This window comes from Lissotriton vulgaris, chromosome 1_1, assembly GCF_964263255.1.
Source record: "Lissotriton vulgaris chromosome 1_1, aLisVul1.2, whole genome shotgun sequence".
Classification (NCBI taxonomy): Eukaryota; Metazoa; Chordata; class Amphibia; order Caudata; family Salamandridae; genus Lissotriton; species Lissotriton vulgaris.
The window spans coordinates 1,274,099,621-1,274,113,988 of record NC_141685.1 but is presented as its reverse complement, the minus strand read 5'-3'; the positions used below and the strand labels follow the sequence as shown (position 1 = coordinate 1,274,113,988).

Genomic DNA, 14,368 nt, shown 5'->3' with positions numbered 1-14,368 from the left:
CAACAACATTGCTAGGGCCCATCTTTGATGCAAATAACACTACAAATATACTCCCAGAACAAAAACCTTTATGCTTCACCTCCTCCTCTTGGTGGTATCGTATGCCTATCTGTGCTACTGCTACTCTTATTTAAATTCATTCTGTGCAGCGCTCGTGACATGTTTGCTTATTAGTGCTATTGCTACTCTTATTTAAATTCATTCTGTGCAGCGCTCGTGACCTGTTTGCTGACTTGGGCAACTGCTACTCTTAATTTAAACCTATCTGTGCAGCGCTCGATAACTGCCCCGCATTTGATATCGCTAGCGCTTTAAGTGTGGTGCGCTTCGAGATTAGATAGTTTGTAGCGCTTCGTGGCATTGATTTAGGCAGTGCTCTACAAGTGCAGCCGTGATAGAATATTTGCCCCATAGCGATTCCTCGTTGATTGAGCTCTTGTTGTCGGAGCATTTGTTTATTTTTCAGCCATTTTGTTGTGATCCCTTGGCCCGTCCCAGACCCTCCCTGCACCTAGATCCCGCCTCCCAGCTGACCCTCCCATGCTCCGCCCCCTTCCACTATCCATTTAAGACAGATGGACCTACGTGCAGCGTCCACGCGCTGCGGCCGCGCCAAAGGTAAGCCCGTCTGCGCCTGGACCGCGCCCAGCGCCATACCCCCTGGTCCCCGCAGCACCCAACCCACTAGAGTCACATATGATGCCACAACTCTCCTCGCCCTCAACCCCGGACGCGCATCACAATGTTGCAATGCCACCCCAGGACGTACTCCCGGCCCATTCGCCTGCCTCTCCTGCAAGTTCAACTGCTTCAGAACCCTCACCAAATCCCCTTCCTCCATGCACAGTTCCGACTCTAACCGCATGAAGTGCATCCTGCTTAACACCCGCTCGGTCCACAGACACGCCACGGAACTCTGGGACCTACTCGACACTGCATCACCGGACATGGTCTTCCTTACAGAAACTTGGATGAACACATCATCAGCACCAGACATCGCCATAGTCATACCGGATGCTTACAAGATTACCCGTAAAGACCGCACCAATCGAACAGGAGGAGGCATCGCCATCATTCATAAGAACACCATCAAAATCACGACCAGCTCCGACGATAATCTCGCAACCGCCGAACATCTCCACTTTCAGATCCACACCGACCCTAGGACCACACTTAGAGGCACCCTCATCTACAGGCCTCCAGGTACCCGCACTCAATTCAGCGATGACATCACGGACTTAGTCAGCCCACATGCCCTCGCCTCCGAGAACTACATTCTTTTAGGAGACTTCAACTACCACCTTGAAAACAAACACAACAGCAACACCACCACCCTTCTGGACAACCTGGCCAATCTCGGACTCAAACAACTTGTTGACACCCCAACCCATGTAGCCGGACACACGCTCGACCCCATCTTCACCTCCAGCAAGCACATCTCCTTCGATCGCACCACAGCTCTCCACTGGACGGACCACAGCTGCGTCCACTTCAGCTACAAAACCACCCTGACCCACAACCGCCCACAACCTATCCCTCGAAGAAACTGGAACAAAATCACCCCCGAACAACTCCTCACCTCACTCAACCAAAACCCTCCTACCCTCTCATCGGACCCAAACCAAGCGGCCACCAACCTCAAGCAATGGATCGCCCTCTGTGCTGACGAATTAGCGCCCTTGAAAAAGCACCAGATCAAATCAACCAGCAAAAAGGCCCCCTGGTTCAATGATGACCTTAAAAAATCCAAGAAGCTATGCCGCGCCCTGGAGAAAACATGGAGAAAAAACCCAACCACCGACAACATGTCCACCCTCAAAACAGCCACCCATAAACACCACCAACTGATTCGATCCGCCAAGAAATCTGCACTCAAGGATCGTCTCGACAACAACAATCACTACAGCAAGGAACTCTTCAACATCGTCAAAGAATTCACCAACCCCACCGCAGCATCTAACGACATCACTCCTTCCCAAGACCTCTGCGATGCGTTATCCTCCTTCTTCTACAACAAAATTGCCGACATTCACAACAGCTTCAAGAACACTCCCAGCGCTCAACCCTCCCCACCCCCCTCAAATCCTGCTCTGCCATCTAACAACCTTAGCGCCTGGAACCCAATCACCACTGAAGACACCATCCGCCTAATGAACTCCATCCACTCAGGCTCGCCTATCGACCCTTGCCCCCACCACATCTTCAACTAAGCGGACTCCATCATCGCACCCCATCTCCGAGATGTCATCAACTGCTCGTTCAACTCTGCCACCTTTCCAGAAATCTGGAAACACGCCGAACTCAGCGCCCTCCTGAAGAAACCGACAGCAGACCCCTCTGATCTCAAAAACTACCAACCCATATCCCTCCTCCCATTCCCGGCCAAAGTCATCGAGAAAACCGTCAACAACCAGCTCGCCGCCTTCCTTGAATCCAACAACTCCCTCGATCCATCTCAATCCGGGTTTCGAGCCAAACACAGCACCGAAACTGCCCTCATTGCAGCGACTGACGACATCCGAACACTACTGGACAACGGTGAAACAGTGGCCCTCATTCTACTCGACCTCTCCGCCGCTTTCGACACAGTCTGCCATAGCACCCTTATACAACGCCTCAGCAGCATCGGCATACAAGGAAAAGCCTTGGACTGGATCACCTCATTCCTCGCTGGGAGAACTCAAAGAGTCCGACTTCCCCCATTCAACTCTGAGGCTACTGAAGTCATCTGTGGCGTACCACAAGGATCTTCACTCAGTCCCACCCTCTTCAACGTCTACATGAGTCCACTCGCCTCCATCGCGCGTCATCACAACCTTAACATCATCGCCGACGACACCCAGCTTATCCTTTCCCTCACCAAAGACCCTAACACCGCCAAGAACAATCTCCACGAAGGCATGAAAGAAGTAGCCAAATGGATGAAACATAGCTGCCTAAAACTCAACTCAGACAAAACGGAAGTGCTCATCCTAGGATCTTCCCCCTCTGCCTGGGACAACTCTTGGTGGCCTTCCGCCCTGGGCACAGCACCCACACCCACAGACCATGCCCGTAACCTTGGCTTTATCCTAGACTCATCTCTCTCGATGTCGGACAAGTCAACGCAGTCTCATCCTCCTGCTTCAACGTACTTCGCATTCTCAAAAAGATCTTCCGCTGGATCCCCCTCGAGACAAGAAAGACCGTCACCCACGCATTGGTCACGAGTCGACTGGATTATGGTAACACACTATACGCCGGAATCACTGCAAAACTACAACGCATCCAAAACGAATCAGCGAGACTCATATTAGACATTCCTCGCCAAGACCACATCTCCGAACACCTAAAAGACCTCCACTGGCTTCCCGTCAACAAAAGAATTACATTCCGCCTTCTCACCCACGCACACAAGGCCCTTTACAATCTAGGACCCGAATGCCTCAACACTCGACTGTCCTTCTACAAACCCACCCGACATCTAAGATCATCCAATCTAGCCCTCGCCGCTGTCCCGCGCATCTATAAATCCACCATGGGTGGCAGATCCTTCTCCTTCCTTGCTGCCAAGACCTGGAACTCACTCCCCACTCACCTCCGACTTACTCAAAACCACATCTCCTTCAGAAAAGAACTCAAAACCTGGCTATTCGACAAACAATGAACCCCTTCCCCAAGCGCCTTGAGACCCTCTGGGTGAGCAGTGCGCTATACAAATGCCTGAACTTGAACTTGAACTTAATGGTCCCTGCGAAACAGCCTTCTCTGCACTGGCAGCAAAACTATGGAATGTCCTCCATAGACAAGAAACACACTATAGACAAGAAACATACAAAACTTCTTGGAATTCTGGAAACAGTAAAAATGTCTATGATCCTAGATTGATCAAGTGGACCACCAACTACCACATTCAACCATCTGTCATCACAATGAGAACACGGAAACTACAGAAAGAGAATTATACCCACAATATCTCAAGGGTGATAGGCATGGGCACAGATGCAATAATCTCTCCCTCGCTCCACTCTACACAAACTCAGCTATTCATTTCTTTCACAACACCTCAGTATCAGCTAAAGACATGGATGTGGTTTATTGTTGTATATATTTGCTTAAATGTTTGAGGGGCTGTGAGGAAATGTGGTAAGTGATGTGCATAGGAAGTGTGGTCTGCTGTTGGAAGTGATATAGTGAATAAGTGGGACGAATAGCTGAGGCAAGTTAAGTAGCACAGGACAGTTTTGAAAGTAAATTATATGAAAAGAGGCAAGACATAGTTTGCAAGTGCATGATTTATTGTTACGTAGGTGAGTGGTGTTTTAGTGGCTTTGCAATTGCTTTCAATGGCAAAGACTGGCTAGCAGTGCACAACTACTCTACCAGTCTGGGGTGGCAGACTCATTTTATGTGGTAGACCTCAAGGGAGGTACAACCAGTGATGCAGTCCTGTGGTACCCCTCTAACTTACATGCCCTGGGTACCAGTGTACCATATACTAGGGACTCACAAGTAATTTGGCCATTTCCAATTGGGTATAGCCAACTCGAGATATATTTTAGGGTCAGAGCACTGGCACACAGGAATGGTTAGCAGGCCTCAGTACACTCAGAGTCGAAAAACCAGCAGCATTAGTCCAAAAACATGGGACTGTAAATACAAAAAGAAAGATTTCCTTACAAGATCAAAGGCCTATTGATCAATACATTCCACTCTCCCATTTGGCAGGGCACACACGAAGACCATGCTTGGCACCCTTTGAGGGTGTTACCCACCTGGGGGTACTAGGTTGCCCACAAAGAAATCAATTATTGTCCCAATGCCAGGGAAATGGGGTCAAAATGTAATGTGTAATCCACACAGCAGACCTGACGGTATGCAAGGAAGGTTTACTATCTTTCTCCAATAAATAGAGATGCTGATGGAAACCTGTTTAGTGATCGCCGACCCTACAAACCGTGCAACAAATGCGAACGATCTCCATCACCCGAGCTATAGTTTGTTATCCAATAGCCTTAAATGCTGGGCCCAGAGGTGCGACAGGTTGTATAGAATGCTGTGCAAGTACACTTATTAGGAGCAGTAAGATCCAAGTCCTCATGGATGGTGCAAACTCTTGGACACCATTGTTGTCTAAGCCTCGAGTCATAACCTAAGACTCGAACACCCCATAGCTGTACATTGTGAGGGAGGTTCTGCTGTCCAAGCTGAAGCGTGTGAGATTTTAAGTCTTGACTGCTCCTGTCAGGGAGAACTACAGGACATTAGCACTGGTTGTCCCATAGAGTGTACTCTTAAGTAGGATGTAATGCCCAGTTCTGCACTTGTTCATTATAATTTCCAGTTAGAGACCATGCAGCCCACAGCACAGATGTGCCACAGCTTAGGATTTCGTCAGTAGGCATTAAGCCAGAAGACTTCCCTCCTTCCAGCTCAAATGCACTTACAAGAGTAGGGTGCAATAAACACGTTAGCCGCAAATGTCCACATTTCACTGAAACAGATGGATTTCAGTTTTTTCAGTCCGGCGTGGAAGAGTCGAGTACAGCCAAGGTTAGCAAAACTCTTACTTAAGACTATTTCTCCCAGAAAGCTTTGCCTGAAGTCTCAAAACACTGTATGGACTAAACTCAAGCCCATCTGGGCCATGTAAACTCTTTATGTACAATTACATCGTAAGGATGTTATTTCAGCCCCAACCAAAAACAGTTTTGTGAGCTCCAAATTCACACTGTAAAATCTACACAAAAATTGGGTATGATGTCTCACTGTCCAGCACTGCACAGTGAGCAAGTAAAATATGACTAAAAGAAAAGTAATTTGCTTCAACCTCTGTTGAATCCATTGAGAAATAACTATGGACAGACAAGAGGTCCAATGTGTGTGTATTTGGGACCAGAAAATTCATGTGAAACGTTTTCATTTACAATATCTGAGGAAGCTGGGCATGTAAAAATTGTGCGGCATCTGCCTGTGTTCTTCAACCCACTGTTAGAGGAAATCTTAAAAAAAAAAAAAAACCTACGTTAGTATCGTGCAAAGATAACGATTGCTACATGTAAAGTCTCTATCGGCTTTGAGGACATACGATTTTTTAATGTGCTTTTATTTTTTTTCAAACAATATAAATGCTTACATACTTCTGAAGAAACACTATCCAATGCTATTAAAACAGTTCAGGATATAGATGTTATTTCAGCTCCGTGACGCAAAGACGACTACAAGCAACCTTTGTGGTGCACCTTCTGGGGAATACCAGACAGAACAAACTCCCTGGAGACCGTCTTTGGCATCTCTTCTTCCCACTGCTTGTCCTGACCTAGTGTTTGCCAATGTACAGTCGTCGCTTAAAAGACACTGCAGAGGGAACGCATACACCCTCGTGTACAGAAAACACCCTCGTGCTAAAATCTACCGGGCTGTAATCAAGCACAGAGCCTCAAAAACCCATGTGCAGCTGGTTCCACTTACAACCCCGGGAACTAACTAGCAGGGCGGGGGCACCATCACAAATAAATTTGCTTATTTTGCCAGAAAGTCACTGCGCTGCTCTTTGGTCTGATTTCTTTTAGCCGTGCCAGACATTCAGGGCATGGTGCACCGGCCTCAATCTTTGCCAGCTCTCCGTGCTGACATTTTTCAGCAAAGCAATGCCTTTTGCACACAGGGGTACTGGAACACTGCAGGCAGGGCTGTTGCCCATTAAACTTCTAGGTTTCTGTATTGCCAGGTTTCAGGACTATACAGGGCCAGCCTGGGTGAGCTGGTCCCAGGCCTGGGGCACCAATACTCATAATGGAGCAGCAGGGATTTGCCCGACTTAATGTTATGCAAACAGCAGCTCGTCCATCCCCCCCATGGTCTCAATCAGGTCCCATTAAAGACTTTGTAATCAGTCTTTAATGTTCCTCAGTATAATTGTTATCTAGGGGAGAGGATGTAGCGTAACAGCTAGGGCGGTCGACTTCAAATCTGGGGAACCGGGTTAGAGTCTCAGCAACGAAGCTCAACATCCTTTGATTCAGGGCAAATCCCTCAATCTCCCTGTGCCTAACAAAAATGAATGTTTCCTTATGTAACTCAACTACTACTCAAGCAAAGCACTCGGATACCCGAAACCGGGTCAAGTTCGCGCTATATAAAACTTCGAAGGAAAAAAAGACTCCTTGCCCTCTTCCCATCTTTCTCACACCTTTTCCCGTCACACCGCAATGACCAACACCCCCCCCCCCCCCGCCGCACAATAAACACCAAATGTTCTTCTGCCCAGGGCATTGTACCGGTCAATCAGATTCACAGCCAGCCCTGCTTGCTCTTGATTTCTGAAAGCTTCTCTTTGCTGTGGAACTTTGATCAGCAAACAGGGGTGATATTTATGGATAGAAGTTCTGTTTTTGAATTAACATATTTTAACTGTCTTTTCTTAATTGCTGTCTGAAATGCTGTATAAATACTTTACACATTGCCTCCAAGTTAGGCATGACATCATTTTGGCCAGGTTACCAGATAGTCAAGCACCGGTTAAGTGGGGTCTGCTTTGCTTCACCCTGTGGTTGCTGCTGGAGTAGTGTTACGCCCCCTCAACAAGTAACCCATTTTCCAACAGTCCCAGTTCTAATCAGCTAGTGTGAGGACCACACAGCCTTGGATCCATGCTTTATTATCTACTTTTTAGTCCGCAAAACCCAACATCAGCCAATAATATTCCTAGAAGGTCCTCAAAGAAATCAGTTCTTTTTATGGTGGGTTCAATAATTTGGCTAAGCAGTGCCAGGCTGTTCACTGTGCATACAGCTCCATCACTTGTAACTATTTATAGATGTTAGTGAACATGAGACAATGGGTAAATTAATATCTTGAGCTAAGCAGACGCCTGCTGGTGCACCGATGGAGCTTGCACACGGTACCATTTGTGTGAAGGATATGATCAGTGTACGCATCTCCTTTCTAATAATTGTGCCTGAACACCCTTAATTACACTGCCTTGTACTCCAGCTTCGGTCGGTCTTCACAACGCCCCCTTCTACAGCATGCTAGGCCACAGTTTGGTCCACATTTGGCAACAATTTCATTGCTACTTCAGTCTCTTCAGGAAAGGCAGGTATACAAGAAGTCACTCAGAAGGTGCATCTAGCTCAGGATCCCCCTCATTCTCTCAAACCCCTCTTAACTGTTAAACAGGCCTCACTCACCCAAACACAGCAAGACGCAGGTCTGGGACGCAGATGTTGTCTTCTCCACAGTCCAGCTGAATCTGGGCCTAAATGTCACCAAGAAAAGAAGCAAATAGTAGATAGTCCTGAATTCATTTTTAGCTATGCATCATCGCAAACACCCACTCGCCCCTACTATTAGCCACTGCTATGGTCTTCTTCCTCATTCCCAGGTCAAATTTAAACATGAAAACTTTAGGTGCCATCACAAGTGAATGCTGGAGACCTGGGCTGTACCTGAAAACTAAGCATCACTGCCTTCAGCTATTATTAGTCAACAGGACACCGCTTTGGGTTATTACAATTTTCCCAGTTCTCACAATCTTGAGGTGGGGAAGTTTAACAGCAAGGACCTATCTTGAGATTCTAAGGGTAATGCCAATTGCAACAAGGTAGATTGGACTTCAGCCACCTGATAATTTGCAAAACACCTTTTTTCTCGCCTGTCCCTTGAATTCAAGTGTTCTTCTACATATGGCCATTCCTTCTCTGTGCCTGAGAACCTAGAATCGAGAGAAGTCCTTACAAATAGGGGCCAGGGATTAAGGGTACATTAATGGGCTTTACTGTTCCTGTACTCCTTTGGCTCTGGAATTAACTATTACTAAAACCCTTTGTTGGGTATTAGCTTGGGGTAGAGGGAAGTGAACAAGAAGGGGTGGTAATGACTGGATCGGACGGTTGGTTTATCTCATCACTGCAATGCAATGCAATATGGACAAGAAAGTACCAGTTCTTTTTACTGTATGTAGGTCCATCACCTTGTCAAGCATGCAGAGGCTCCAAAACCCTCACAGGTTCAGTCTATAAAAAGCATGATATTAAGACAGCATGGGCACCTAGAACTGTATTAAAGTACTATAAAACTGCTAAGACTACTATTTAACATGATTGATTCCATCCGTACTTCAACAAAGTTTCTAAAACTATAACTATTCAATAGCCACCGATTTTTAGGGATTTAAGTTGATGACCAGTTCTAATACAGACCTCTCATCCGACATGTGCCCCACAAGCCCAGGTTACCTTCTGTTCAATGTAGTCTGTGGAGAGGAAGTGAAGGATGGGCTGCAGGCCATAAGCGTCCCCTGGAGCCTGCTCATCCAAAGAGAAATTCAGGCTGATAAATATTGGAGACAGCTTGTCACGGAACTCAGACTCCTCCTAGAAAGAAAGCATACAGGTAAAGTATTCGGTCCAACCAATCAGAGGGCAATATAGAAATACTGAAAAACAATTTCACAAAGCTCTCAATAATCCATATGAAAATGGATGAATAATAACTAACCAGTTAAGGCTTGGAGAACCATATCTTAATACCTCAAAGGCTTTTTTGACCACTTCCTATAATGAAATGCAGCTTTAATATCTTCACATTCATGCAATATCCAGCTCTCCTCTACATCCCTCTACTCAAAACAACAAACAGATGGAATGTGATCACCCAATAACTCAGTAACACATTGGGCACCGGAAGTGATGAGAAAATGAGATTATATGGTGGTTTTGTATGCTGCACTCTGATCATTGGAAGGTTAATTTGTGTGCATTTATCTGCAGGTGCAGAAGCAATGACTGGGTATGTGTGGCCAACACTCCAGTAGGCACAGCCCACAAGATTTGTTAGAAAATTGAAGCTGCCCATTAGAGAAACCATTGAGAGGATGCAGGAAGGAAATTAAATCATTGCTTCAATACAGCCAAAATGAAGGATAAATTCTAGGTAAAGTCTTAAGAAATTAGTTTGTATGGACGTTGAAAAGTTGATCAGTTGAGAAGGGAAGGTGGAATAAGAGAGAGGGGTTTAAAGTAGAATTAAGGAAAGAGGTGAGTGAGCCTACAAGGAGAAAAGAAATTACATGGGTATTCAAGTGCATGGATGTCGACTGATCTGAAGTCAACTTCAGTGGGTTCGGAGCAGGAAGTCTTAAAACAAAGCTACTATGATCAGTCATGCCTCCGGCACTCATCAAACCAGGGGAGGGTTTGGAGAGCCTTTTCAAGTAGGAAGAGTTTGCCACCTCAAACACCATGAATTCACAGTTGAACGAAAGCAGACACCATGCTTCACTGATTGAGAAAGCTGGGCATCCTCACCCACACAAGACATGTCCAACCCTTACCCGCAAGTAGATCTTCATTTCCCGGCACTCCTCCTGGGCTCCGTTGCGAACGTGGATGATTTGAGTTAACTGGGCTTGGCGTGTTTTCAAGAAGAGTGCCCGCTTCACTGCTCCCTTCTGCTTAAGGCGATCCAGCTGCAGCGTCACGTTGAAGCCTGGGGAAAGTGTCAACACTGCTATTTCAATGATGCTCACTAGTTGCTGGGAGATAACTTCACCAGTCTAGCCAGAACCGCCTGACCCTCTGAGATTCCCACGGCTCTGCCATTTTAACTATTCCATAATCTTTCCTAATTTGTGATGAACATTTAGCATTTTAGTTGGTAACTGGGATTTTTTTTTTACACGTCGAAGTTCTGAGTGACATCAAATTGACAACGAAATGAGAGCTACAGTTGTCTAAGATGGCATTCAGAACCCACAGAGGAGAGAACTCTCCATAATTCACATTTCATTCATCTACAATTATATGTTGTATATGGAACTCCAAATAATCAACATATGCGCAGGGCAGAGGAGTAATGAGAGAGCCATACAGAACACGTAAAATAAACATGTATTTTTGGAAACTGGAATAGGCCGTTTCAATTTTAACCTGTACTAAACACACCACTCCAGAAACGAATTAAAGGCCTTCAGACCTCTGGATTAACCTCAGACACAGGATAATCCATAAACCTCAGAAGCAATACTTTTGTTATATCTTCCCTTCCTAAGTTTCTAGATAGTGGAATGATTACCACTGTTTTCATAAGGTTACTTACCAGTGAATTATGAAACTGTATTCCTTACATGTTTATGCTGCCATATTGTTCACAAATATGCATAATGTAAAAGCCCTAAACACAGACCCAATTACATTGTGTCGTTTAGTTTTCCTAGGCGTGTATATTTAGTGAAACAGTTCACATGTTCTTTATTGTATTTTAACCCTGAAGAAGTCTCTGATCCATCACTTTTAACGAGTCACAACGAAGACTAGCACAAAATTGACTGAGTTCCCCATCAATCCAATTACATTCTGAATAATATACTCTTAATCATTTTTCATCCCGGCCGTTTTAGTTTTTGAATTTCATTTCGGTTTCATTTGGTTAATTAACCTGCATTGTTTTGCACCACTTGTGCAATTCCCCTTTACCTGCCTCTTTCCGTCACAATATAGAATACTTTGCATACTGGTATAATCAATTATATAAACTATACAGTCTCTTTATCAATCCATACAGGCTCCCTGCTCTTACAACCCAGGCCTTTTGTTAGTCATTTGGAGCACATTAGGGCCTACTCTTCGCTCCTTGAATCCTGCAAGAACCTTAAGACCGGGCTCTTCAAGTAGGACCCTGGAGGCAAGCTCCAGAGATCTGCAATGTGCCAAGATACCCTCACAGGTGATATCAAGCTATACAAATCCACATAACAGGAGTAACATTTACTAAATGAACCAAGAGTCAGTATTTATGAACTCCCAGTAACCTAGTAGCCCATGTATTTACCCAGCTCTTCAAGTTTTGGAACAACTTCACACCCACCCACGCCCTCCTCTGTAGCACAAACTACCACACACCTTAACCAAATCCAAGCACTGACTTATTTCCGAGTTGAGACTGGCATACAGCTCTGCCCACACAATGAAAGTCTTAACAGCATCACTTACCAATGGCATCTGGCACGTGCTTCCCGGAGGCATTCAGGCAGAAGCCCAGGCTGATGCTGCTCGAGGGTAGAAACAAAAAGAGGACTTAAAAGAAGGGTGGTGACCTAAACTCTAGTCCTGAAAGAGAAGAGGTTAATCCAAGCATGCATGTGTTTTTATTCAATGGCAGCACCGAGACTGGACTCCCTGGTCACTCAGTCTGCCCGTATGTGACCAAGACTCCTCTTGAATCAGTACAGCATTAGACAGCCACACGCACCACCATATAAAAGGTTTCACAGACTGCAGCAAGAAAAGCACTTGGATAAAGGTAATGTCTGTGTTTACATTTTATATGCAACCCAGTTCTTGTGCAGCGTCTCATAAGTGTGATTCAGGGCACTCGGTCTAAGGGGAGTAGACAAGCGCGACACTCACGTTAGGGGAACGTCAGCAATCAACAGTTGAAGCTTTGGAAGCATTGAGTCAAATCTGGTAGAGTCTCTATTTAGCTACCAAGAGTATGGAGTGGAAGGCTCCTAAGGACTTTTAAGTTAGACAACACATGATAAAGATACTTCATGGGTAAAAGAAAAAGGGGTACTTTACAAGAGGGGACTCCAAAGACTAACAGGTTATCGATGATGAACAAGACGACCCTACAAGGATGGAGACCGACACCCGAAGTCTGGGAGTCATGGAAGCAAGTACATGGAAGAGAACAAACCCTTGGGCATTGGTACAATGAAGCAGCAAAGAACTGCGATTTGCCAAATGCAAGTGTAGATGACATTCTCTAAATAAAGAGCTACATGTTTCACAGACCCCAAGACTCCTTGAACTGGAGAAAATATATCCAACCATGCAAAAATGATCTGACTGGCGTCAAATCCATTTTGCTTTTCTTTCAATCATGTCTCAACAGCCGCGCAGGAGTCTGCCGAAGCTCCTTTCACTGGGTCAGAATGGGAGGTGCAGGGTTATATGCCATTCGTTGATTTTTTTGTCCTAAAAGCTTCCCCTGTATCCTTTAAAATGAAACAGTGGCCTCTGCACACAGTGGTCAGATACCGAACATTTCTTCTACATTACAGTTTATCAAATGCTTCACTAAGAATACACTAGGCGGGAAGAATAGCCTACACAAAAGCACACAGGGAGAAGCTTCTTCAGGACACTAGTTATGAATAGGTTTATTGGAGCAAAATGGTAGCTCCACCCTGATAGGCCCATGTGAAACTTCAACCTGGTGCTAACAAACTAATGCAGAAACCCTTTGAACCTGGCAGAACTCCGGTTCAGGGCATTAAACATCACCTTCCTAATTGCAATGACATCGTAATTCAGGCTGAGCAAGCTGCAAGCTTTAATCAGCCGGGAGCCCTACCTGCAAATACACAGGACAGGATAGTCATATGGATCAACCTTCGCTTTCTTCTAAAGGTCATATCACAGTTCCACATGAATGAAACAACCAATCTCCCAAACTCCTTCCGACAACCAAAAACGCGCATAACCTAGATGTACACAGGGCAGGGATGTACTACCTAAAAAGGACAAAAGAAGTTAGAAAGGAACGTAGTTCTTTGCATTTTCTTTAAATTCAAAGACTCACCTGTTATGAAAGGTGCTATCACAAGGTGGATAGTCCAAATAAACCAGTTGTGCTACCAAAAGGCAGCTGTCCATTTGTACGAGAGACCCATAGCAGATCCTATGAGGAAAAAAAGGAGCCACCCTGGCCTTCCTAGCAAATGTTCCAATAAACATATGTATGGTGGCCATATGGTCGTCCATCCAACACCTTTAACAAAACACTTCTGCATGGATATCCAATTGAGCAAAGTGTCTCAGATGGGACAAAGAGTACATATCTGAAAAGTCATTTTGACCCCACGTCCAAAGGCGACCAAGGGATACAGCTCCAAAATCAATCCACTGCATGTGAATCCAGAAAAGACTCATGCTGCAATACAAAATGGGTTACTTACTAGTAGGAGTAGTTTTGCAGCCTAAAGAATTCTCTGGAGTCACAAGCCACCCACCTCCTACCCAGGAAATTAGGTGCCACAGAACTGGGTAGAGACTACGATACCTCACAGACATAGCAGAAAGCTAAGAAGGACAAGACAAGTAGCCAAGAGGAAGAAAAGAATCTTAAGATGGCGACCACGCACAGGCCCATCAGGACTCCATGCCTGTCGTCATTAAGAGGACAGACATAGCATCAAATGGTCAAAGACTATGCCAGAAAATAAAAAAATTAGAGCAAAAGGAGGACCAACTAAGAATATTCCTGACACAACCACTAGATAATGCACAACGTGTGAATTGAGAAAAGATTCATGCTGCAAAACTCAGTGCAAACTGGTTTCACAGCGAACTGGGAGCAGGAGAGAGCCCGCAGTCTGCTGGAG

At 45.4% G+C, this 14,368-nt stretch overlaps 1 protein-coding gene across 2 annotated transcripts in view; it reads right to left on the bottom strand.

The window, feature by feature from the left end:
• Positions 1–14,368, bottom strand: part of ITGA5 (integrin subunit alpha 5) — a 377,970-nt gene that overhangs the window by 114,960 nt on the left and 248,642 nt on the right. The window contains exons 16-19 of one of the 2 annotated variants that reach the window (XM_086964803.1): positions 11,973–12,028; positions 10,316–10,470; positions 9,219–9,353; positions 8,172–8,239 (exon numbers count right to left, since the gene is read on the bottom strand). In XM_086964803.1, coding sequence (XP_086820929.1) covers positions 8,172–8,239; positions 9,219–9,353; positions 10,316–10,470; positions 11,973–12,028 — 414 coding nt within the window. Of the gene's footprint in view, positions 1–8,171; positions 8,240–9,218; positions 9,357–10,315; positions 10,471–11,972; positions 12,029–14,368 lie in introns of both variants that reach the window. The other variant, XM_086964795.1, reaches the window with a different exon arrangement.